This window comes from Chelonia mydas, chromosome 2, assembly GCF_015237465.2.
Source record: "Chelonia mydas isolate rCheMyd1 chromosome 2, rCheMyd1.pri.v2, whole genome shotgun sequence".
NCBI lineage: Eukaryota > Metazoa > Chordata > Testudines > Cheloniidae > Chelonia > Chelonia mydas.
In genome coordinates this window covers 214,154,964-214,182,210 of record NC_057850.1, presented here as the reverse complement: position 1 = coordinate 214,182,210, position 27,247 = coordinate 214,154,964, and the positions used below count along the sequence as shown (strand labels likewise).

The following is a 27,247-nucleotide window of genomic DNA, read 5'->3' as shown; positions in this document are numbered from 1 at the left end:
GCTGATAATAGCTCATCTTAACTAATTAGCCTCTTATAGTTTGTATGGCAACTCCCACCTTTTCATGATTCTCTGTATTTTTTTATAGAGAGAGAGAGAGATCTTCTTACTGTATGTTCTATTCTGTGCATCCGATGAAGTGGGCTTGATGCTCAAATAAATTTGTTAGTCTCTAAGGCGCCACAAGTACTCCTGTTCCTTTTGCAGATACAGACTAACACGGCTGCTACTCTCAAACCAGATTAGACTGTCCTCCTTACTAGCAGTTCTCCTTGAAAAAGCCAGTTTCATTATACATTGCATCATGAGTTATGTATCAAGGTTCTCCCAGTGCACTCTGCCTCCAAGGTTAGTTGCAGTTAGCCCCAGAATGCAAATGATTGCAAGTATCCACATCTGAGACAGCATTTGTAGTGTTTCTACACAGTCAGAGTCTAAATTAAGGACCTTTTATTATGGCAAAAGATGGAAACCAACCAACCAATCTAAGCAATAATTCTTGTATTCCTATAGGTTGCAAGCACCTAAACCAGACTCTAGAAAATTCTGTCAAGTTTGAAAAAGAAATGTTAATAAGATCAATCAACTAATACTTCCCAAAAAGCAGAGGAAACATGCACACAGTGATGAAATTAGAAAGTGTATTGAGCTCACCCTAACTTTGGTGACTAACGGGGACCAATCAAATCTAAGGTAAACTACTTTCTCCCATCATCAAGTTCTCTACTGATTTGTAGTTGTGACATCTCCCAATCTACAGGTACCAAGCACCAAGGTAAGTAGAAGTCTTCACTTCCTCCAGGTCCTTCTTAGATCTACATGAATAGGCAGTTACAGGTTACTTTTGATTCTATTTTTAGAGCCCTGCAAATCTATGGATATCCATTTTATATCTGCAGACCATGTTGGTGGACCACAAATCAGATGTGGATATAAATTTTGTATCAGTGCAAGACTCTACCTATTTTCAACATCCCAAAGTATACGGAGCAGGCTTGTTCAAAAGATTTGTTCTTGCTCAACAGGTTCAATATTCACAATAAATGCCTGATAGGCCATAGTTTAGTTCAGGGGTCTCAAACTCAAATGACCACGATGGCCACATGAGGATTAGTACATTGGCCCGAGGGCCGCACCACTGACCACCCCCCCGCTGCCCCGCCCCCCTCTACCCCTTCCATGAGGCCCCACCCCTGCCCCACCCCTTCCCCGTTCTCCAGTAGAACATAGTATTACATGACGGGCATATCACAGACAAACATGCTCTGTCGAAAGCGCCTCTGCAGACAGGAAAGCATCACTCATTCAAATTCTCCCATTATAACAGGGAACATTGTTAATGGCACAACACCTAATAGCAGGATTTTATCACATAGCACACTTCCAATTCTCTCTCAACTGGTGACTTCCTCACAAAGCAACAGAAAGTCTTTTGCCTACGAGGGGTGCAGCTTTCTATTGGTAGCCTGTTGCTGTGTGGTCAAACTTCAGCTATAGGCTCAACTGCTATCCTCGTTTGGAATTTGGAAACCAAACCATTATAAAATCATCATCATCAGTAGTCCAGGTCAATGGCACTACAGTACATACTCCCACTAGTGAGCAGAATAGACTCTACTCCAAATGTAAAATAATGACAATTGTCCTCTATTTGGTGATGCAGGGTGAGTTCAGAAATTTTCAGCAGTTTTACTAATTTGACAAGGAACTGTGGTACCTGAACACAGACTCTAAGAATACCACGCAACATGGGAACCACTGAAACACCTGCACAGCAACAATGCAACACTATGTGATAACCATGCAGAAATGCTGCCATATGTATCTGCCTACATTGTAGTGAAACTTGTAACCAAAATGGCTGTAATGCAGGTTGGCCAGAAACAATGCTGAAGAATCAAAGACTGTTCAAAGTATATAAAGTGTTTCTTTGACATAACTTAACACTTTTCCAAACTCCACTATACAGGGGAGCTAAGCTGCAATACTGGGACTCAATAGCCTAGCAACAAGATCTTTAGGCATCTCCTCATATAGGAGCAGCCCTGTGGAATAAGGATCTTGGGGTGGGTAGAAATATAGGACAAGAGGTAAATATGTTTGCAAGGGATTACAATTAAAAATGAGCCAATCTAAATTTACCAACAAATCACTCTGATCATAACATTAAGATTCAAGCACTCAAAATACCATAATGATAAGCATGCAATACCTACACAGAAGATGGAAAGGTCATCTACATCAAACTGTTGTGAGAATAACTGTCATAATTCTTTATATGTGACATCATAATCATGAATAAGCAGGAGAAGTAAATAGACTAGAGAGAAAATTCCTATACATTAATGTCTCAACTAATAATTGTGTGACAGGAATTACGTAGGAATAACTGACAGGTGATGTATTTTGTTTCAGTGTTATGTTTTCTTTTTTGATTGAGCACAAAAGTTCACTTTTAACGATCCTATTTATAATCAAATCTGTCTATTCAAGTCTATTCAAAATGCTACACACCTCAGTAGCTCAGAATTGGGGAGGGTGTGTGAGTGGGCATGAATCCATATGTATGCACGAATCCATTTCTATGATCTTAGAAAGAACAAAAGACAACTGCATAATGGAAGCAGACAACATCACACACAAGTAACAATGTTATTGTGCATTATAAATGGTAGGAATAAAAGAAAATCCTTAATCTTGGAGTCAGAAACCTTTCCTTAATGCTGACAGAAGAACAGTGGTATCCCAATAGAGGGCCTAGAAACATATAAAAAAAGAAGTAAAGACTTGAATATGGATTTTTTTATAATATTTCAGCACCATCACTTTAAATTCTTGAAGACTACATTTCCAGTGGGCAGAGGTTCACTTGCATATGCAGTTAGAAAAGGTGGGTAGTTACAGGTCTAAAGCAGTGGTTTTCTAACTGTGGGTTGCAATCCAGTACTGGGTCACGGCATGTAAGGCATTGGGTTGCAGTGGCTCTGGTCAGCACCGTCGACCGGGCCATTAAAAGTCCAGTCGGTGGTGCTGCCCGGCTAAGGCAGGCTAGTCCCTACATGTTCTGACACCATGTTGCGCCCCAGAAGTGGCTGTTGGATCATATTAAAGAAGTTCTGTATTAAAATCACAAATGAGTTTGATTCCCCATAGTTTAAATTCCAGGGTATTACTAATTAAGAGATCTCTTGGTTTTTGGTACTGTTTCTCTCCCTCTATGTGTGAAACTTGCAAGCTGCTAATTGCGTTAGTACATCCTAAGACAGAGTCTGTTCTCAAAGCAATTCACACAGAGAGAGACTCAAAGCAATACTCTGTAACAACAGAAACAGCACCCAGAGACTCCCCGCCCTTTTGTTGTATTAACAATTGTGATTAAAATAGAGATAGAGGATGTATGTGGATGGATGCTTGGTATGGATAATAACTGAATGATCAGGGAGGTGCCAGCCTAAGAATCCAGCGTCCATCGGCTGAAGAAGGCGTCAAGTGGAAATAATCAGAGGGCCCCCGGAGGGCAGACTGGAATCCACCCAACAGCCTCAAGAATGGGAGAATCAAAGAACAAGATAACATCTAGCAGCACGGAGCCGTCAGGAATGTGCCATCTGCTGATTGATTCAGCAACAGCATGATGAAGCAATTCCCATAGACTGGCATAGGAAGAAATTCCTATAAAAATGGACTCTAGAAAGTGAGAACTTTGGGGGGGTCTGATTCTGAAAACCAACTTCCAGGACCATCAGATGAGCATCCTGCTCCCTCCTCATGTCCAGGCCACCTGGCCAGTGGTTTGTGTGTGTGTGTTTGTATGAATGAATGTGTGAATAAATATGAGATTGAATGGAATGTTATAGCTATAACTAAGTGCTTACTATGATTCTTTCTGTATTCACAATAAATGTGGTATTTTGCCTTTTCCTCTTTAATAAGATCCTGCTGGTTTTTATTTTATTGGTATAACATGGCCAGCAGTAGGTCTGGCTCCTAGGCGGGGGGCCACGGGGGCCCCACGCACAGCCCCCTGCCCCAAGCACTGGCTCCGCACTCCCATTGGCCTGTTGCCAGCCAATGGGAGCCGGGGGGGGGGGGGGGCGGGGGTTTGCCTGCGCACCTCCGCCTAGGAGCCAGACCTGCTGCTGGCCGCTTCCAAGACAGCAGGAAGCCTGCCTTAACACCCCGCTGTGCCGCTGGCTGGGAGCTGCCCGAGGTAAGCCTGTGCCCCAATCCCCTGCCCCAGCCCTGAGCCCCACCCCAAACCCAGAGCCCCTTCCTGAACCCCAACCCCCTCATCCCCGGTCCCACCCCTGCACCCCAACCCTCTGACCCAGCCCTGAGCCCCTCCCACACCCCAAGCCCCTCATTACCAGCTCCGTTGGGTCACGGGTATCAACAATTTTCTTCAACTGTGTCGTCAGAAAAAAAGTTTGAAAAACACTGGTCGAAAGAACACATTTGCACCTGCAATCACAGTAACTCCATGCTGAAGGGTAGCTGTGCAAGCATGCTCTTGTGCATGCAGATTGTGGGTCTCATGGGACTGAATTTGAGCCCAAGTGTAAATTTCAGCGGCAAGTATAAACTGTTTCCCCACCACGCAGGAAACAAGACAACTACAACATAAGGGGGTGGGGCAAGGTGGGGTGTTAAATTTTCTTTTTAATTATTCAGACCTCAGGTACTAACATTAGGTGTATTCTTAATGCTTAAATAATATCAGATTGGAATGTGTGTGACTAATATGTGTACATGACCTTCACATCAGGATGGGCGGGCAGGAGAGAAAGTCTGGGAGAGTGCTTGGAAATAGCTTGCAGTCTCAAGCAGAAAAATAAAATAAACTGGCAGGGACTTCAGAGACTGCATCAAGGGGAGTTAGTGATGTAAAGGACATGGTCCTATCTTGGTCAGGTACAGGTTATAGAGCTCCTCTGAGCATAATTAAGCTGGCACACCTGTGAGGTATGTTGCACCTGGAGAGGTACTCCTTAAAAGGAAGGATCCAAGCTTAGTGCAAGGTGGCAGAGCTAAAGAACAGAGCTTCCTAGTGCCACAGAGCAGGGGCTGCTTACCCTGATAGCTGCTGAAGAGTCTCTGCCACCTGGACCCTCACTAGAGCCCAGGGTGCTCAGCCTGGGCCTCTCAGACACTCAGGAGATTAAGAACCCAGCTCCTCCAGAGCCTATTTATCTGTTGCCTTGTGAAGAACAGTGGGGTGAGCCTGGACTGTACTGTGGGTTGCAGGAGTATTTTGTTTGCCTTTTTTTCCCTGGGACTGCAGTCAGGCCTTGAAGGGGAGGAGCTGCCTCCCTAAGACTTATAACCAGGAGACTACATTCTGCACTCCAAACCAATGCTACAGCAACACCTACAGCCAAAGAGGGATGGTGGGGATGAGGGAGGTGCCAAGACTCACCCCTCGGGGTACAACCTGAATAAGTGGCAACAATCTCTGAGCTAACAGGATGCAAGACCACTGAGAATCAAAACAATGGAAGAGTAAATTATAACTTTCCAGACTCCGCAGAAAATCTAAAAGACTTGTCAACAGTAGTTAAGGAATTTCCACTCAGGAAAGCTTTGGAAAATAATTTTTTTTAAAAAAAATCTACTTAGAAACAATTCTGTTTATAGCTCTTTTTCTCCTCTGCAGGTTGAGATTTTTCTTCATTTTTTTTTTGTATATTTGCATAAAACCACCTCTTTGTTAAAACAATAATTTACTTTTAATGCTCGGTTCTCAATATTTTTATGACATCACCTAGTTCCTATGGAAACTGTGGTAAACTGAGCATTTTGTTTTAAATTGGGGAATAAAGAAACAGGAGAAGAAAAATCCTTTAGAACTTGTTTTCATACCAATATCTTTAGTAGTTAATGAGGAAAGCAGAATTAAACCATTTTTATTTACTGAGAACAGTTATTTCCATTTTTATTTGCTGTGGAGGCACCGCAGCTCAACACAAAACCTCAGGTATTGGTTTAGTGGACAATGAATGGCTTGAGATCCTAGAGAAATTCTAGTGCAACTGGGTTTGGGTTTGTTTTTCTTTTAAATCTCATGAAACAAAAGTTCTTCTATTTTCTTCCTTGGACACTTTGACATCATGATTGTGATGTCAAGGAAGTTCTGTTCTGTGTATCTACCATCCCATACTAGCATACTGATGCTAGCCAACAAAACTACTCCCTTTTTGATACCCATTTTTAAAAATGCAATAAAATTCCAGTAAAAGCTTCCTTGTAATAATTTAATCCAGCTCTTTGATGTACTTAATATATGAGAGGATCAGACAAGCACCTGTGGCTCAAGATTTCCACAGACCACAGAGTTTTAACGAGAAAACTATTTATCTTTTTTCCTGCATCTAACTTTCATTGATGACAGCCTCATATGGAGTACTTTGCACTCCAGACTTGTGGAAGTGTAAGGAAACTGAGGATCTACACGCATGCTGTATAAAATAGAAAGATTAGAGGGCAAAACAGCACACTTTTCAGCATTTTTTGGTGTGTTTTCCTCATTCTCATTTTCAGTAGATTAGTTTTTTTCCACACAAGAAAAAAAAATAGCAAATTTAATATTGCTTTTCCTAACCTGTACACCTCACATTGAATAGGAAAATATTAAACCCACACTTTATTAGATTTAGTCAGATAAATGCTTTCATGCTTGGTTGAATTACCTTTTCCTCCACATTTAATTATATATGATTGTCCAAAGCATGAGTACCCAGCTAATAAACCCCCATAGAGGAATGCAAACAGAGCTCAGGAGGTCATGATCACCCATATTTTCTGTATGGCTAGAGAGAAAGTGCATCCTAAAACATCATCTGTTGGAATATAAGGTCACAATATGGAAAAGGTTGAGTATCACTGCTCTATAGGATCCACTTTGTTGATAAACAATCCACATACACATCTTGGTCAAGGTAAGTAGCAAAAATGGACTTAAAGGACTTAATGCTCCCATATTTTTCTTATTTTTGAGATAACACTTAAGCAGCATCAACATGGGACCAATTCATTATCCCCATAAAGCAGCTTCCATCTAGACTGACAACACACAATGGAAGGCTGAATTATAAAAATGAATTGACAGAAAGGAGGAAGGCTGACTTGAGGTTGATGATCAAAAAAAACCCCCCTATTTTAATGGAAACGTGAAATTATTCAAAATTGTGTTCACCTAGATATGTAAAGATTTAACTAAGCTGATTCTAGTCCCCAGCCCATCACACAGTCTGAATCAACCGCAGTGTTCTTACGTGTGAGAATCTTTTTCTAATGGCTTTTCATACAGTGCCACATATGAAAGTTCCTACTGCATGAGATGTGTTAAAATAAGATATAAACTTAATACCTGCTAACTACAGAATTAAAGCCTAAAATAATTAAACAGCATCGCCCAAAGGCCTCAGCAATGACGTAACCGGTAAGTGCACAAATGGGTCACGTCTTAGACAGAATAAAAACTGTGACAATAATAATAAATGGCCTGCAGCTGTGTTTAGAAGTATGCCTTTGGGCTATGCTATATACTGCCATACATTTGTGCACAGAACTCCAAACTGAGGTAACACATGGATTTTAGACCCTTGGGGTCATAATCATTTTGATGGGCAGGCTAGTTTAAAAGGCTTATGATGAAGTATGTGTCATACATTTTTTTTTAATAAACAAACCATTCCAAAAATATACCCACTGCACCAAAACTATTACACTTTGATTAAATATTCATTAAGGGCTCAAACTAGTGGTCGCTTTTCCCTTCTTCTATACATTGACTTTTTACTTTGATGGTTTAATGCTGTAGTAGCAGCTGGCAACCTCACACCACAACTTCCCCCAGGAGAAGAGTATTTACTAGCCCACCCACTAAGCATTCCTCTGTTGGCTACCAAGGAAAATGCATGCCTTGCAGAGAAAACCAGCTCTGCTGATTGAATTGGCTGGAAAGTTGAAGCAGCATCAGCAGCTAAGAAAGGTCACACAGGCTCCTCCTCCTATATACTGAATGATGACCACTTAGCACAGGATCATCCTTAATACAGTGTCTGCCCCCAGCCAAATGTTCAAAGCTCCTTCAGATGAGTAAACATCATGACAAAAAAAGTAGAGAAAGCCTCACAAACTTGAATTGTAAACACTGAGAAGCTGACAAATGTTGGAGAATCTAGGAAAAATTCAGTGGAAGTCTCACCTGAGAAAACAAGGATAGGCACTGTCAGAAACACACTATGATCTTTATCTGCTGTTGTATATTGGCTCCAAACAAACCTTTATATGTCACTTTTACCGACTCTATCAGATATTACCAGCCATCACTGGAAAGAGTAAATAAAGTCATATGAATATAGAAGTTTGAGAAATTGGTCATAAAGTTGTGGCAAATATGAAGAAAGTAGGAAGAATTTGGGGGAACAGAAGAGCTACACTGTTAGCATCGGCAAATATCTGCATCAACTGCAGTGGGAGGAAGAAAGGCATTTTCAGATTGGATATGACCCAAGTGTTTGACGGTGGGGCCATGTCAGCAATTCTCTCCCCTAATTTCAGGGCTGTAAGACAGATCCTCAGCTCTCAGCCCAGATGAACTCAGGTGACTTAGCTATAATAAAGCACTTGTGCATCTATCTACCATGTAAAGTCCACAAAATGCATTTATCAGATATATACCTAACACATCCTAATGGTAGTTTACAGAGTTAGAATGTGTTCAACCAAGAGATACCATTTTAGGGCCAAACTCAGAGGTGATGTAAATAGTGGTATATATAACCCCTACATAAGATAGTGTAAATATTTAATAATAAAAAGGTGTGTGGCCCTTACTTTCCCTCTGCCTGACCTTCTTAAACCCTCCTATTGCTTGCCCTCCAGCTACAAGCCCAATTTTCCATCCTTTCAGACTGTATGGTACACCAACTTAAATTTACCTATGCTGGCTAACGGATATGCAACCTGCACCATAACAGAGATCATCTCTGAAATAAATATGAATCCAACCTGTCTATCCCTGAAAGCACACAAGAACCCAGATAGAATAAATGCTTCACATATGAGCGTACTCTTTTACTAAAGTGTCCTATTGTGACAAAATTAAACAGTAAAGTAATATTCAAACATGAGTTTCAAATTTTAATTCAGACTTTGATTCTACTTCATTGGCAAGTACAACCCCACAACTACTTTAAGTTTTTACTTTCTCATTTAACTCAAAAGTTAGAATAGTTAATTCCCAAGAACAACCATTAGATAGTGATAAACTGACAACTAAAACAAAGTCACTTTCTATTTATAAAAGTGTCTAAAAACTGTGGTCACCTAGACATTTAACAGTATTTTCCATGTGGGATGAGGGCTGCTGTTTTTGATTTCTCATTAATTGTCTTGATTATCAAGCACATGACTTATCTATAATAGAGCATCAATAATTTTTGCTTTCTGGTCGTAACAATAGGCCCCAATAATTATGAAAATAGCCTCTAAATGCCTATGTGCCTTGCTAACCACAGGTGCTACCAAATTAACTAATGAGAATTTTCTTAAACTAGATTTTAACTAATAGCTTTGGAATGTATTATTTTCCGTTTTCTTAATATTTGTGCCCTGAACAGAAGCAGTATAGGCACGTTCTGAATGTACAATTCATATGTTAACCTCAATAAAACCAATCAAGAGTTCATAAGTAAAAAAAAAAACATTGTACTTTTATAAATCGGCCCAACAACTTACCTCAAAGCTGACATATGACCTTATATGTCAGTTTAATTCTGTTCTGCTTCGAAATAACAATAACCTGGTCACAAAGAATTAAAGATCCTTCAAGGCTTACCTTCCTAGCCACATCCCCACCTTACCGTTTGTCACCAGTACTTCATATCCTGTCTAAAACGTAGACTGCAAGCTATTTAGGCCAGGAGCAACATATTTGTTTATTGTCTGTAAAGCATCTAGGACACGTTAGCAAAAAAGTATAATCTACATTTATGAATAAAAGAGGTCCCTGCCTAGGATTCTCATACAGCCAGCGTGCAGTAACGCAGTCAGTATCTCTTTCATGCCGCTGCCTTGTTCTGCAGAATATAAGCTTTCCCATTTTTAAAAGCAGTACATTTCGTCATTATAGTGGCTGACATAGCCTCGAAACCATTACAAGTTTCCGTGATCTCAATATGGGCTAAGTCAAATGCCCATGATAATACTTTTAACTATCAACAATATTAACTCACTTCTCATCAAAGCATCCAACAGAGGAGAGAGAGACCCATATTACAAGGATCTGCAAAATCTTCTGAGTGTGACAGGTCATTCCGACACCACCTGTGAGCGAATCTGGGAGAAAATGGCAACTTTTTCCCCACCAGGCAAGGAGCCAAACAGAGGGGACCAGCAGTGCCCAGATACATGAACTCCCTTCAAGGCTGCACCAAGCTCAAAGAGCTCAGCAGGACTTATGAGCCGAGAGTGCATGTACAGTGATATTTTGAATATCTGCACAATTTACTGACAGTAGTATCTTATGTGGATGGAGCTTATTTTGTGGAAAGAACTCCGCTCCCTTCAAATCTGAACTCTATCCTTGTTCTTTACATCTTTTAAAGTGTAGAAAAGTGACTAAAAATTGCATTGTGGGGAGATGCCAATGACTTCCCTGGCAAATATACTGAGTTTACAAATACAGATGTTATTCTAACTGCACACTACGCTCTTTTCTCTTTGCACATCACCAATAATAAAAGAGCTAAATCCAAATTAGGCTGTCAGTGACATGTGAGCAAGCCCATTGCCATCAACGGGGAGCTGATTAGAAATCAGTAAGCTCTGTTGATGATGCTCAGGAAGGATAGAATCTCTCTCAGCTGCACTGGCATGGTCAACAAGGAAAAAAATAAAAGGAATAAAAAGCTTATTTTTGTACCAAAAGTCATCAGATAAACACTCAAACTGCACAGGCAGCAGATGTATTGACAAAGAATGTGTTATTGTTCCGAGCAGAACCAGACTTCACTGTAAGCAAGGCAATCATACGCTGCGGCAGCGCAGCTTGTTACAGTGAAAATTCAGATGTCTGAGTAAATCTTTGCATACGACACCCGAGTTTCAAAACCCAGACTTCATTTAAACAGCAATCACACTGCATTTAAAATGCAATTGACACAGGTTACAAAAGTAGAAACAATGAATGAATTACCAGCCTAAAGTAGGTTTCAGAGTAGCAGCCGTGTTAGTCTGTATCCGCAAAAAGAAAAGGAGGACTTGTGGCACCTTAGAGACTAACCAATTTATTTGAGCATCAGCTTTCGTGAGCTACAGCTCATTTCATCGGATGCATTCAGTGGAAAATACAGTGGGGAGATTTATATACATAGAGAACATGAAACAATGGGTGTTACCATACACACTGTAACAAGAGTGATCATTTAAGGTGAGCTATTACCAGCAGGAGAGCGGGGGGGAGGGGGGCACGACAACCTTTTGTAGTGATAATCAAGGTGGGCCATTTCTAGCAGTTGACAAGAACCTCTGAGGAACAGTGTGGGGAAGGGGTGAATAAATATGGGGAAACAGTTTTACTTTGTGTAATGACCCATCCACCCAAGTACTCATCTAGCCTGAAACTGCCATAGCTGGGAAACCATGGAAGCTCTGATCCTCCCCGATGTTGCTTCCTATTTCAAGGGAGAAGGAATCTCCTTCAGTTGTGGCCCAAATTTTTTCCCCTTACATGGCTACCTGAGACCATCCCTCTCTTAGCGGTGAACAAAACTCTTCCAGCCCCTATTATAATATATGGTGATACAGACCAGTAATCAAGCAGTTTGCAAACACCTAAAAGATAATAAGGTGATTAACAGTCACTATGGTCTGTCAAGAACAAATCATGTCAAACCAACCTAATAGCTTTCTTTGACAGGGTAACAAGCCTTGTGGAGGGGGGGAAGTGGTAGATGTGGCATATCTTGACTTCAGTAAGGCCTTGGATACAGTCTCGCATGACCTTCTCATAAAACAAACTAGGGAAATACAACCTACATGGAGCTACTATATGGTGGGTACAAAACTAGTTGGAAAACCATTCTCAGAAAGTAGTCATCAGTGGCTCACAGTCAAGCTGGCAGGGCATATTGAGTGGGGTCCTGCGGGGATCAGTTCTGGGTCTGGTCCTGTTCTATATCTTCATCAATGATTTATATTATGGCATAGAGGGTACACTTATAAAGTTTGTGGACGATACCAAGTAGGGAGGGGTTGCAAGTGCTTTGGTGGATGGGATTAAAATTCAAAATGATCTAGACAAACTGGAGAAATGATCTGAAATAAACAGGATGAAATTCAATTAGGACAAATGCAAAGTACTCCACTTAGGAAGGATCTATCAGTTGCACACATACAAAATGGGAAAATGACTGCCTAGGAGAAGGAGTACTGCGGAAAGGGATCTGGGGGTCATAGTGGATCGCAAGCTAAGAATGCGTCAGTGAAACACTATTGCAAGAAAAGCAAACATCATTCTGGGATATATTAGCAGGAGTGCTGTAAACAAGACACGAGAAGTAATTCTTCAGCTCTACTCTACGCTGATTAGGCCTCAACTGGAGTACTGTATCCAGTTCTGGGAGCCACATTTCAGGAAGATGTGGACAAATTGGAGAAAGTCCAGAAAAGAGCAACAAAAATGATGAAAGGTCTAGAAAACGTGACTTATGAGGGAATATTGAAAAAAATTGGGTTTGTTTAGTCTGGAGAAGAGAAGCCTGAGAGGGGACATAACAGTTTTCAAGTACATCAAAAGCTGTTACAAGAAGAAAGGAGAAAAATTATTCTCCTTAACCTCTGAGGATAGGACAAGAAGCAATGGGCTTAAAATTGCAGCAAGGATGGTTTAGGTTGGACATTAGGAAAAACTTCCTAACTGTCAGGGTGGTTCAGCACTGGAATAAATTGCCTAGGGAGGCTGTGGAATCTCCATTATTGGAGGTTTTTAAGAGCAGGTTAGACAAACACTCGTCAGGGATGGTCTACATAAAACTTAGGCCTTCCATGAATGCCATGGACTGGACTAGAAGACCTCTCAAGGTCCCTTCCAGCCCTACGATTCTGTCATTCTGCTGTGGCCCTCTCCCTCCCCCAGCTCATGATTGGGAGTGTAGGAGGCTCCTCCACCTAACTTTGTTTCTAAAAAGCACACACAAAAACCCTAAACGAACAACTTGCTCCAGCAATTCGGCGCTGGAGCCACTCAAGGGATGTTATTACAGCTCAAATGCAGTAATATCAACTGGTAAGGAGAGGAAGGAAAGAGAAATGAAGCTGCTCATTTACACACACTCCCAACATCCAAGCAGATTATGTGCGCTCATCTTTTCCTTACTGACTATATCGACCTTCGCTAAACATGAGCACAGACAGCATAAATGGTCTTTTGAGGCTTATGCATCCCAGACCACCATGTTCACAGAGAGCTGAAGAGAGCGCACAGTCATGTAATAATACGTACATTTCATTAGATCTACTATGAAATTACAACAAGTTGACAGGAACTTCTGTTATTGTCCCCAAAGTCAAACGTACTAACCCCAATCCCAATTCTATTAATTTGGGTCAGTATATCTGTTTTTGATTTTTAAATATTTTAATGCATCTGATTCAACAGTATCATGATAAAAAATCCTATTGCACACCAAATGCAATCTATATCAAAAGCTACCAAGCTAAATATAAAAAAAGTCTGTTGATAACCACATCATATTCATGGTTATACTCTCTTACCACTATTATCTCCCTCCTTTCCCTATACTTCTAAAGCCACATCATCATCATCTGCAGGGTATTAGATTTCTCCCAACTGACTGACATGTATGGACTTAGGCAGCAATCTTCTCTGTGCGGTGTTTCGATCAATGTTGCACTAAAATTGATTAGCACTGTTAGACAAGTGTGCAGCAGATTGCTAGGCTAATCAAGGTAAACCTAACCATACACTCACATGAAATTAAAGATTCCTTCTGCTGCAAAAGTCAGTTCACATTTCAACATATAAATAAGCCAATCACTAACATGTCAAAAATAGGCAGAGTGTGCTGTGGCACCTTATAGACTATAAGGTGCCACACGACTCTTTGCCGCTTTTACAGATCCAGACTAACACAGCTACCCCTCTGATGCATGTCAAAAATATAGCACCAAATTATTTGCCAGGGTAGTTTTATTTTATGTTTCAAGTTCCATGAAAAATTCAGTCCAAATTCTTGCTTCCAAGCTTAGGTTCAAATCTACAGACTATACTGGAGAGAGGGGGAAACCATCTGAACAGTTTATCGTAGAAATAAAGAGGATCAACAGTTCCAAGCGGAAAAGGAAAAAAGGTTTCTCGTTCCTCCAATCCAATACTTGATTTGCTGATTTATTTCTAAAATGTATCATCTGATTACTATTCTGAATTTAAGAAATTGAAGGGACATCATTCAGGTTAGTAGTCACAACATTTAATTTACTTCTGTTTATTTTCAAAGTTTATACAGTTCTCTGTCTGTGCGCGTGTGTGTGTGCGCGCGCACTCCCCATTCTCAAACGCTTTCTTTCTAAAGAGAAAAAAATGCCAGCAGCCCACTCCTTATGAGCAATTTTATCTTACCACACATTAGTTTTTGTGTAGGCCAGAGTAACATTTTTGGTAAAGAACGTGATTTCAGTCATATACCTCTACATTTTACAATATTGTAAACAGTATGAAATTATTTCAAAATGTTACAGAAAATGCACTGGCAGTGTTCGTTTAAGTACTTTAACAAAGCTTCAGTTTAAATTGTTTTATTACAATGCAATTCAAGATAAAGTACTCATAAGAGCAGATTCATCTCCCTGCAAATGATTGAGATATAGAGATGTTCTGTTTCCAGAACAGACTATGCATCAGAAAAATGCATCTTTACTTTTTTATTGACTGCAGACATCTCACCTCCTCTATCACTGGCTCTGAAGACTAATCAGTAACCCCTAGACCAGTGGTTCTCAAACTAGGGCCGCTGCTTGTTCAGGGAAAGCCCCTGGCAGGCCAGGCTGGTTTGTTTACGGGCCGCGTCTGCAGATTCGGCCAATCGTGGCTCCCACTGGCCACGGTTCACCGCTCCAGGCCAATGGGAGCTCCGGGAAGCAGTGCTGGCCGCCCTTCCTGCAGGCCCCATTGCCCTGGAGCGGCGAACCACGGCCAGTGGGAGCCACGACTGGCCCAACCTGCAGACGCAGCAGGTAAGCAAACCAGCCCAGCTCGCCAGGGGCTTTCCCTGAACAAGTAGCGGCCCTAGTTTGAGAACCACTGCCCTAGACAACATGGCATTATTATATAATAGTTATAGTATGGTCCAGAGGCCCTAATCAAGATCAAAGTTTGGTGCTGTACAAATAAACTGGTTAATCTCTAAGGTGCCACTAGTACTCCTTTTCTTTTTACGTATGCACCAGAATTTCGAACGCACAACTCAGCATCACTCAACAGTCACCCAGGCAGCAACTGAACAGATAAAACCAAAATTTAAGTCAAAATAAAGCATAAAATGTGTATCATCCTCCAGTAACTACAAAGTCATATCTCCTTGGACAACATGGATAAATAAAATAGATATGTGCCTGAATACTTGTCAGAAACTTGTCAGAAGACACATTTTTAGCATTCAGGGATGTAAGCTTCTCTATGTTAAAGATGTTCTTCCTGATCCTATGTATTGTATTTGCAGTACATTAAGCAGAGCTTCTCTAACTTCCAAGAATAGAAAGCTGCATAGAAAAAGGAATTTTTATTTCTTAATACAATAGGTGCTAGATATGTCATCAACAAAATTGGACATGATTGAGGTAAACAAAATTGCAGGTTCTAATAGCAGGTTTCCAAAGAGTTGTACAGGAAGTGAGGCTACACATTAATGCGGTCTTATGGGGACTCTGTCAAAATGAAAATAAGCAAATTACAAAAGTTACTTAAAAGCCATTTCAGTTATTATCCATATCCCTCAATATCCTCTGCTAATATCTGTGGGTTTACATCTTTCTATTTTTAAAAAATGTACTTTTCTCTTCTCACTGCTGTTTTAAAATGCTACGGAGAGGGAAAGGGAAAGGACTTATAGAAGTAGGGATATATTACCAACCACCTGACCAGGATGGTGATAGAGACTGTGAAATGCTCAGAGAGATTAGAGAGACTATTAAAATAAAAAACTCAATAATAATGGGGGATTTCATTGACTGGGTACATGTCACCTCAGGACAGGATGCAGGGATAAAGTTTTTTGACACCTTAAATGACTACTTCTTGGAGCAGCTAGTCCTGGAACACACAAGAGGAGAGGCAATTCTTGCTTTAGTCCTAAGTGGCGCACAGGATCTGGGCCCAGAGGTCAATACAGCTGGACTTCTTAGTAACAGTGACCATAATATAATTAAATTTAACATCCCTGAGGTGGGGAAAAACACCTCAGCAGCCCAACACTGTAGCATTTAATTTCAGAAAGGGGAACTACACAAAAATGAGGAAGTTAATTAAACAGGAATTAAAAGGTATAACGCCAAAAGTGAAATCCCTGAAAGCTGCATGGAAACTTTTTAAAGACACCATAATAGACGCTCAACATAAATGTATTGTATTCCCCAAATTAAAAAACAGAGAACCAAAAAAGGGCCACCGTGGCTAAACAAAGTAAAAGAAGCAAAAAGGTACCCTTTAAAAAATGGAAGTTAAATCCTAGTGAAGAAAACAGAAAGGAGCATAAACTGGCAAATGAAGTGTAAAAATATAATTAGGAAGGCCAAAAAAGAATTTGAAGAACAGCTACCAAAGACTCAAAGAGTAATAGCAAAACAAAATTAAGTACTCAGAAGTAGGAAGCCTGCTAAACAATCAGTGGGGCCACTGGACGATCAAGATGCTAAAGGAGCACTCCAGGATGATAAGGCCATTGTGGAGAAACTAAATGAACTCTCTGCATCAGTCTTCACGGCTGAGGATGTGAGGGAGATTCCCAAACCTGAGCCATTCTTTTCAGGTGACATATCTGAGGAACCGTCCCAGATTGAGGTGTCATTAGAGGAGGTTTTGGAACAAACTGATAAATTAAACAGCAGTAAGTCACCAGGACCAGATGGTTCTCACCCAAGAGTTCTGAAGGAACTCCAATGTGAAATTGCAGAACTACTAACTGTAGTCTGTAACCTACCATTTAAATCAGTTTCTGTACCAAATTGACTGGAGAATAGCTAATGTGACACCAATTTTTAAAAAGGGCCTCAGAGGTGATCCCGGCAATTACAGGCCGACAAGCCTGACTTCAGTACCGGGCAAACAGTTTGAAACTATAGTAAAGAACAAAATTGTCAGACGCATAGAAGAACATAGTTTGTTGGGGAAGAGTCAACATGGTTTTTGTAAAGGGAAATCATGCCTCACCAATCTACTAGAATTCTCTGAGGGAATCAACAAGCATGTTGGCAAGGGGGATCCAGTGGATATAGCGTACTCAGATTTTCAGAAAGCCTTTGACAAGGTCGCTCACCAAAGGCTCTTAAGCAAAGTAAGCAGTCACGGGATAAGAATAGGGTGAGCAGACATCCTGTTTTTAAAGGCACAGTCCCATACTTAAGCCTTCTTCCGGGTGTCCCGACTTTTTGTTAAATACGGGCAAACTGTCACGTATTTTCTATGATCACAACACAGAGCCGGCAGCCGGGGGCAGCAAGCGGCCGTGGACACCTCCCCAGCCCGCTCGCCCACGTCAGCATCTCCCTTGCTGCCTCCTCCAGCAGCAGCAGCAGCGGTGGCGGTAGCAGCGCCGGAGATGGTCAGCGAGAGCACCCCCAGAAGCAGCCCGGGGTCGGCCATTCCTGCTGCTGCTCCTGCCCCGCTGTCCAGGAAGCACTCTCGCGGTCAGCTCTCACCTTACAAGGGTGAGTAGCCAGGGCAGGGTATGCTCCCCCGTGCACCTGCTGCACCCCCAGCCCAGTGCTTGGGGCAGCCCCTGGGGATGGCGGGCCCTGCTCAGCCCTAGCAGGAGTATCCCTACTCCCCTGGGCAGAGGGGCTTTGCTGGCCCCCTGGCTGGGAGAGCAGGCTGCGAGCAGTGTTTCACCTGGGACCCCTACTGCGGCATGAAGGAATGTGATGGGGGCAGGGGGAGTGGCAACACCAGCCCTGCACGGGCGGCCGTGCACCCAGGCATGTGGGGGGGGGGGGGGAGGTTGGACCACCAGCCCTGCAGGTGGGCCCGTGCGTGGAGGAGAAGGGGGGGGCTCAGATCAGCCCTGCGCCCAGGCAGGAAGGCGGCCGCGGTGGGAATCGCAGGCGAGCAGCAGCGGGGAGGCTCGGAGGACCAGCCCCGCACACGGGCAGGCAGCAAGGGGGTTCGGACAGGATGGGGGGTCGGTCATGGGCGGGGTGGCTTCTACCTGCCCTAGGTGCCATTGGGGAGGAGGACCTCAAGCTGGCCCGGCATAGGTGGGAGGCAGGGAGGGCTCAGGTTGACTCAAGCGCAGGGAGTGGTAAGGGTGGCCTCCGGCAGCCCCACACATGGAAAGGCTGGGGAACCTCAGGGAGGGCTTAGGCTGGCCCTGCACCGGGGGGAGGGGGGGGTGTGTGTGAATGATGTTTCGGGCCAGCCCGCGGGTTTCCTGTCTTCCCTTTGGGAAAATATGGTCACCCTAGATAAGAGAGAAGATACTCTCATGGATCAGTAACTGGTTAAAAGATAGGAAACAAAGGGTAGGAATAAATGGTCAGTTTTCAGAATTGAGAGAGGTAAATAGTGGTGTCCCCCAAGGGTCTGTACTGGAACCAGTCCTATTCAACATATTCATAAATGGTCTGGAAGAAGGGGTAAATAGTGAGATGGCAAAATTTGCAGATGATACGAAGATAGTTAAATCTCAGGCAGACTGCAAAGAGCTACAAAAGGACCTCTCAAAGCTGGGTGACTGGGCAACAAAATGGCAGATGAAATTCAATGTTGATGAATGCAAAGTAATGCACATTGGAAAACATAATCCCAACTATGCATATAAAATGATGGGGTCTAAATTAGCAGTTACCGCTCAAGAAAGAGATCATGGAATCATTGTGGATAAATTTCTGAAAACATCCACTCAATGTGCAATGGCAGTCAAAAAAGCGAACAGAATGTTGGTGATCATTAAGAAAGGGATAGACAAGAAAACAGAAACTATAATATTGCCTCTATATAAATCTATGGTACTCCCCCATCTTGAATACTGTGTGCAGATGTGGTTACCCCATCTCAAAAAAAGAATGGGAAAAGGTTCAGAAAAGGGCAACAAAAATGACGAGGGGATATGGAATGGCTTCCGTATGAGGAGAGATTAAAAAGACTGGGACTTTTCAGCTTGGAAAAGAGACGATTAAGGCGGGATACGATAGAGATCTATAAAATCAAGAATGGTGTGGAGAAAGTAAATAAGTGTTATTTACCCCTTCTCATAAAACAAGAACTAGCGGTCACCAAATGAAATTAATAGGCAGCAGGTTTAAAAAACCAACAAAAGGAAGTATTTCTACACACAACGTATAGTCAACCTGCGGAACTCTTTGCCAGAGGATGTTGTGAAGAGCAAGACTATAACAGGGTTAAAAAAAAAAACTAGATAAGTTCATGGAGGATAGGCCCATCAACGGCTTTTAGCCAGGATGGGCAGGGATGGTGTCCCTAACCTCTGTTTGCCAGAAGCTGGGAATGGGAAACAGGGAATGGATCACTTGATGTTTACCTGCTCTGTTCATACCCTCTGGGGCACCTGGCATTGGCCACAGTCAAAGATGGGATACTGGGCTAGATGGACCTTTGGTCTGACCCAGTATGGCTGTTCTTATAACATGTCTATACTACAATCTTAAGTTAACATAGGTTAGATCGACTTACAGCCACCGCAACATCTACTGCGGTGGCTCATGTCCACACTACCCTCCTTCTGTTGGTGGTGCCTTATGTCAATCCGACTGTGTAGTATAGACCAGGGCTTAGACATTAATTCTGTAATGAGTTCCATGCACGAGGATCCATTGCTGAATAGTGCCTTAGAAGGGGTTTCATGTGCGTAGCCCATGGCTTCACTGGGACTACTCATGTGAATAAGCATTATACCCAGCTGTTCGTGTTCACAGGATTAGGCCTAAACTTACTACATAAAGGAAAATCATTTGACACGAAGTGCTGTCAAATGCACAGAGTGAAAAGTATGAAATGATAGGAAAAAACTGAGTTTCTTTTCCAACCTCTTTCAGTTAGTCATCTCTGATGTTAGTTCGCACAATGATGAAGTAAGAAATTGTCAAAATTGTGACTTAAATTGACAGTGTCCCTTTATCAGATACTTAATGGTCTCATGAAAAGTCAGGATGCAAATAACTGAAAAGTAGCAAGAAGCAAACTTTTTTTTTTAAGTCTATATAGATCTATATCTATCTATCTATCTAAAGAGATACAGAGAGCAGTTAGGTTCTGATCCAACAAGTGGCTGCACAGAGTCACACTGCTGCATCTGTGCAAAGCCCCACTGACTTCAGTGGGGCTCAGTGCAGACACAGTAGCATTCTCACTTAGTCACTTGAAGGATCAGGGCCTCAGGTCCCAAACCTGCATGGAACCCCAATGAATCCACCCAGCAAGTGCTCCTTGCAGGATTAGGAGCCTTGTTTTTACATCTGTTGTGCAGAAAATACTCAAATTGTTTTGTAGAACATATGGAAGGAGCACCTGAAAAGAAATAATTTGAATTAGATGTTACCAAAATGAATTTGAGGAACTCAACTCTTGGAAGGTCTCTGAATACATTAATCTGTGAAAAACAAGGGAAATGCAGAGCTTAGCTTTCATATTTTAAGATTTAGGGGTTTGGGGTTTTTTAACGGCAGGTATTGTTATAACAGCTTCAATAGCAAGCAGTCTGAAAATACACTAAAAATGAAACCAATCTGAATGGTAATAAAACTAGCTTAAAAGCCATAGCAGAAGTCTAAACCAGATTTGTTTCCTTTCTGTTACAATATATTTATGTAACTTGGATAAGACTCTCAAATACTGTTAACTTTATTTAAATTCACATCAGTTAACAGCATAAGATATTTGTTATCTCATTACATCTGAGGTCAGTTATCAATTAATTCTGACAGGCCCCAAATCTGCAAAGATTTATTCATGTGCATAACTTTAGTGATAGGATGCATGTGCTTAAACACTTGACAGAATCAGTTAGTTTAGCGAAACATTTGTTTGAGCTACATCACTTTTATCATATGTTAAACAACAAACTTCAGGTAAACATACACACAAACTGTATGCACATTTAGCACAATGCAAGCACGAGAGCAGAGTATTTATTATAGCAGGAGAGATAACTAACATAATAGCTAAGGCTCTTTTCCTGCCACAATAGGACAAGTCTTCATGCAGATGCAGTAATCTGCTAACGTCATATCAATTATAAGGTTGAAGTCTAAATAGCAGGTTTTTCCATTCTAAACCCCAGATGTTTTCTGAAACATTAAAATTATTCAGATTTGGACTCTGCTCAAGTGTGATTTGTACATAAAACATTCAAGCATAGTTTAGATGTTTTGGAGTGCAAAATAAGAAAAATACACCTTCCCCATTATAGATCTTGCAACCTTATGTGGGACAGCAGCAGTGCCAAAATGACAGGTTGATAGAAAGTTAAAATGTGGCATGGAAACAGCCCTCATTGAGAAATGCCTTCGAACTTCCTAATGAAATTGGTTTTAATTTGACAGAGTTGTGTGTCTCTGGAAATAAAAATAAGTCACTTTGTTAACAGTACTGCTCATGTTCACTTTATAGCAATGTTTGGAGCAAAGGCAGGTTGAACTCACTGAACACAGGTGGCTAATTTAACTGTGCTTTAAAAAAAAACAGGAAGGTGTATGATGAGGAGTCCTCTAGCCAAATTGTTCCACATTATGCAACTTTTTCCCCGGGAAATTCCACCCAAAAAGAAAATGCTAAGGTTACACAATACTCAGAAGTTAAGAAATAATGTACAGTATAATACCATATATGCCCTGTGCATGAACTACAATAAAGACTTTACATAACCACCTCATTCTCTGAAGATTGTGCTATGTAACTATTACACGAATTTAGCTACAAACCACCCCATACTATATATTCCAGTAAATGTTCACTATTACCTTATCCTTTTACACATCTCTTGTGCAAAAACATTTTACTATGTTGTTTTAATTAAAAAAACACTTTCATGGACTCAGAATACATACAGTAATACACAATAAAGAATGTTAAAAATGTATAAAAATTGTGTCATACTATGTAATATAAACTATATTGTAGTACACATTTAAGGTTGCACATGCAACCTCACACTTTGTCATTTCTTAACATCTGAGTGTTTAACTACGCAGCCTTAGCAGTCTTTCACATGTGTTTTATTTTTGGATGGATTGAGTTCTTAAAGTCTTCTTACAATGTCAACATTTGAGACCTAGCAAATGAGGAACAATTAAGTTAGATTCCAAGGGATTCGTAAGTGCTACAATAAAAAAAAAAATAAAGAAAAGCAGTCATGCAGGACACTGGCAAAGAAAAGGACTTTGTAGAAAAAGTTGTTCAACTCACCAGTCCATTGTTTGGCTGAGGTTAAAAAGGCAAACATTACTAAGATGCATCAGTGAGGGATCAGAACACAAACCAAGGCCTAATCCTACAAACACGTGACTTTAATCTCAAGGACTATATGTGATAAAGTTGCTCACGTATGTGCTTGAAGGACTGGAGTGCAGGTGTTACTGTAAATAGTACCGAGTATTGCTTAAACATATGCCACTGACTTTGTCAAAACTGGGAATCCATCCTATTTAACTCTGGCAACTTCATCCTACAAAGGTGAAAACTTCAAAGTCTCACAATGCAGCTTAAATATTAAACTAGGGCTGGCAAGCGATTAAAAAATTAATCACGACTAATCATGCTGTTAAACAGTAATAGAATACCATTTATTTAAATATCTTTGGATGTTTTCTACATTTTCAAATATATTGATTTCAATTACAATACAGAATACAAAGTGTACAGTGCTCACTTTATATTTATTTTTATTACAAATATTTGCACTGTAAAAAAAATACTAATTTTCAATTCATGTAATACAAGTACTGTAGAGCAATCTCTATCATGAAAGTTGAACTTACAAATATAGAATTATGTACAAAAAACCCCGGCATTCAAAAATAAAACAATGTAAAACTTTAGAGCCTACAAGTTCACTCAGTACAATTGCTCAGACAAACAAGTTTGGTCACAATTTGCAGGAGATAATGCTGTCCTAGAGACTGGATGAACAAGAAGTAGGACTGATTGGACTTGTAGGCTCTAAAGTTTTACACTGTTTTGGTTTTGAGTGCAGTTATGTAACAAAAAAAAAATCTACATTTGTAAATTACACTTTCATGATAAAGAGATTGCACTACAGTACTTGTATGAGGTAAACTAAAAAATACGATTTCTTTTGTTTATCATTTTTACAGTGCAAATATTTGTAATAAAAATAATATAAAGTGAGCACTGTACACTTTGTACTCTTTGTTGTAATAGAAATCAACATATTTGAAAATGTAGAAAAACATCCACAAATATTTTATAAATTTCAATTGGTATTCTTTTGTTTAACAGTGTGATTAATCACGATTAATTTTTTAGTTAATCACGTGAGTTAACTGCGATTAATCGACAACCCTATATTAAATTAACTCAGCAGCTCACAATTTCATAATAAGTTATTATTTCGCTTGAATCTCTCAGGATACACTTGATATTTCAGCCATTAGCCTTTTTCAGAGGTTATCTAAAGAATGTAAACCCTGCAGGACAGGCACTGTGCCTGTCTACAATACATTATGCACATTTATGGCACCATTTAAATAATATGAAGAAAAATTAGGTGTCTTTTAGCCAAACCTGCAGTTATTTAAAATTGCCCTATATATAGTCTCACCTGTTCAATATATTCTGGATGTTTAGATTATACTTTTCCAGTGTTTTCTCAAAGGACTATGGTCACCTACCCCCTATGAAATTGAACTGAAAGCAAAATATATTGTTCAACAATATGTCATAGAAGTACAAGTTAAGGTATATTTAAGATGTTGCCCTATACAGAGAGCTACATAACCAGAAGGCTTCTAGATTAAAAATCTTTGCTATGTGATGCAACGGATATCTAGGTTAATCTTAATCTCAGTGAATAGAATACTTTGAAAAGTCTTAAATGATACAAAGGCTGGTAAAGGGGAACTTGATAAGCTGGTTATATTAGTGAGAGACAGAAACAAAGCTAGATAAATACAACTAAAAGTCATGAATGATAAATAAAACTTCAGGGAGGATGGTTTCAACTCAGAAAGCACATCACATACATTATCTTGCTCATGAAAACAGGTAGTATGAAGTTGGAGACCAACCAGGCTAACTTTAATGAGAGCTAATGAGTAGCACACTGGCATACTGAAAAGACTGATTCTGTGATTAACTTTATTGAAATATGTTTCTTCAGCAGAAGGTACTTGTATAGGCCGGATTTTCTTGGGGGGAGGGGGGGGTGTTTTGGCACTGTTTATTTTCTTATGTTCTTGCATAGAAGTTTGGCCGCTGATTTCAATGGGAGCAGGACCAGGCCCCAAATCTTTAGGGAGTGTAAGTGTTCTGACTTGGTTGTACTGACTAGCTACCTAGTCAATTATTCCTTCTTACATAGCAATGATAATGAACAAGAGGTGTTTATAGAAAAGAAAGACTAAGGAGCTTCAAAACACTGACCCATATGTCAAATTAATGTGTCTTCATTGGAGGGACCCCTATGTAAGATATGACCCAAACCTTGAGGGGGGGGGGGCTGTTAAATTAAAAAAAAAACAACTATGAAGAATGACAATATTTCCATTAATTTTGTTTTTATGTCTAATAAAAACCAAACACAGCCACCTGCTATGAGCTTTGCAAGCCCAACTTCATACCAGTGAAAGAGAATCTGAAAGGCATCATAAATAGAAACCAAAATTAAATTGACTAGCTAGTGTTCATCATCCAAGCTGAGCAAAGAAAGTAAAAGAAAAAGCTCAGAGAATATTATGTTAAGGCTTGATGCTACCTACAGTAGGAAGTGTTTGTAGTACTTGTTGTCAAGAGTGGTCCTACTTTTTGAGGCTATTCACAGTAGCAAACATTACACCATGTACTGAGAGTGTTCGCAAAATTATACAGGGGTGCTGGAACAATTTTTATAGCGGGAGTGCTGATGACGGAAACCATGTATTTGGTTTTAATAGTCCAAGCCAGCATCCCTAGTTCTAGCACCACTGCACGTACATATTCATCATTTTCCATTTGGACAATCTGATGTATAATTTGTGGCATGAGAAAAGATCTCTTTTAAATATATGGGGGGGTTTTAAATCCTGACACCGTCCCTTTAAATTACTCGCCCTTGTGCTTGACACACACCCACTGTGAGGCCACTAGCTAAATTTGGCTTGGGAAAGGAGTCAGGTGACTTAATCGATGAAAGCAAAATTCTTTCAGGCTCCATCAGATCTGACCCGTGTCATAGTCAGAGACCCCAGCTGCGGAGGTGCTGCAATAGGGGCCACGCTGCTGCCCTATGTGTATTACCCAGCCAAACGTGACTGTGCAGTGCCATAACTGTACGTGGTGCACCACAAACCCTGATGGGGCGCGCTCCCTCCCCCGGGCAGCTCCCACGCAAGAGGATGCAGGTGGGAAGGCCCCCTGAACTCCCTTCACGCAGAGGCCAGCCACCAGCGTGCCTAAAGCCAAAGCCCCCAGGCACGGGGCGCAGGCCCCGCAGCGAGCCCTGAACACAGCGAGCAACCCCGCACATCCCGGCAGCGCCGGCCAGCAGCGCGAGGGACCTGCACGCCAAACGCCGCCCCCGCCGGGGGGGTGGGGGGGCAGCTGCAGCGGCTGGCCGGGGGCTCAGCCCACTCCAGCGAAGTTCCACCAAGGGCAGGCCCCCATCCGGCAGCTTCCCTCCAGCCCAGCCGCGGGGACACCCAGCAAAGGCGGCGGCCCGGCCCGCGCCTGGGAAGGACGCAGCGCGGCAGCAGCGGCTCCCGACTCACCTTGGCAGCCATGCTTCGTCCCGCGCAGCCGTCCCAACGCGGCAGGCACCGCCCCTCCTGCGCACCAGGCCGGCCGCCGCCGCCGCGCCGCCGCCCGCTCATTGGCTGCGGCCGGGGCCCGGGGCCCTGCCGGCGCGCGCGTGATCCGCCGCTCCCCTCCTGCCCGGCTTGAGCAAGGGGCGCACGTGACGCCGGGCTGCGCTGTCCAGCGGCAAGGGCCGGCCGGGGAGCGGCGCGCGGGGGGAGGTGACCTGTCCCTGGTTCAGGGACGGCCGATCAAGGGGCAGCTGGGCAAACAGCAGCGTGGGGCTTTGCTGAGGAGAGTGGAAAGCCGCCCGTTGCTGCAGTTTAATGCCCTGCTTGAATAGGGTGAGCAAGTCTCTGAGGTGCCACAAGTACGCCTTTTCTTTTTGCGAATACGGACTAACGTGGCTGCTACTCTGAAACCCGCTTTTATAGGGACAGTCCTGATATTTGAGGCTTTTTCTTGTGTCGGTGCCTACATACCCACCGACCCACTCTCCTGATTTTTCACACTTGCTGGCTGGTGGCCTGTGCCTGAGGATGGGTTGTGAAAGAGCCACAGTGAACAACAGTGACTCTGTAAAATGGAATTCCGGGGAACAATCAGTTGCACACATACAAGTGGGGGGAGGGATAGCTCAGTGGTTTGAGCAATGCTAAATGCATCCTTGTGAGTTGAATCCTTGAGGGGGCCGTTTAGGTTTCTAGGGCAAAAATAAGAGACAGTACTTGGCCCTGCTGTGAAAGCAGGGGACTGGACTCAATGACCTTTCAAGGTCCCTTCCAGTTCTATGAGATAGGTATATCTCCACATTTAAAAAAAAAAAATGGGAAATGCCTGCCTAGGAAGAAGTACTGTGGAAAGGGATCTGGGGGTCATAGTGGATCACAGGCTAAATGTGAGTCAACAGTGTAACACTGTTGCAAAAAAAGCAAACATCATTCTAGGATGTATTAGCAGGAGTACTGTAAGCAAGACATGAGAAGTAATTCTTCTGCTCTACTCTGCGCAGATTAATTAGGCCTCAGCTGGAGTATTGTGTCCAGT

At 41.8% G+C, this 27,247-nt stretch overlaps 1 protein-coding gene across 3 annotated transcripts in view; it reads right to left on the bottom strand.

The window, feature by feature from the left end:
• SLC25A13 (solute carrier family 25 member 13) overlaps positions 1-26,287 on the bottom strand; it is a 132,280-nt gene extending 105,993 nt beyond the window's left edge. The window contains exons 1-2 of one of the 3 annotated variants that reach the window (XM_037890626.2): positions 26,176-26,226; positions 22,658-22,672 (exon numbers count right to left, since the gene is read on the bottom strand). In XM_037890626.2, the coding sequence (XP_037746554.1) occupies positions 22,658-22,672; positions 26,176-26,187 (27 nt within the window). In that variant the 5' untranslated portion in view covers positions 26,188-26,226. Of the gene's footprint in view, positions 1-22,657; positions 22,673-26,175 lie in introns of all 3 variants that reach the window. The other 2 variants (XM_037890627.2, XM_037890629.2) reach the window with 2 other exon arrangements.
• Positions 26,288-27,247: the final 960 nt, after the last annotated feature.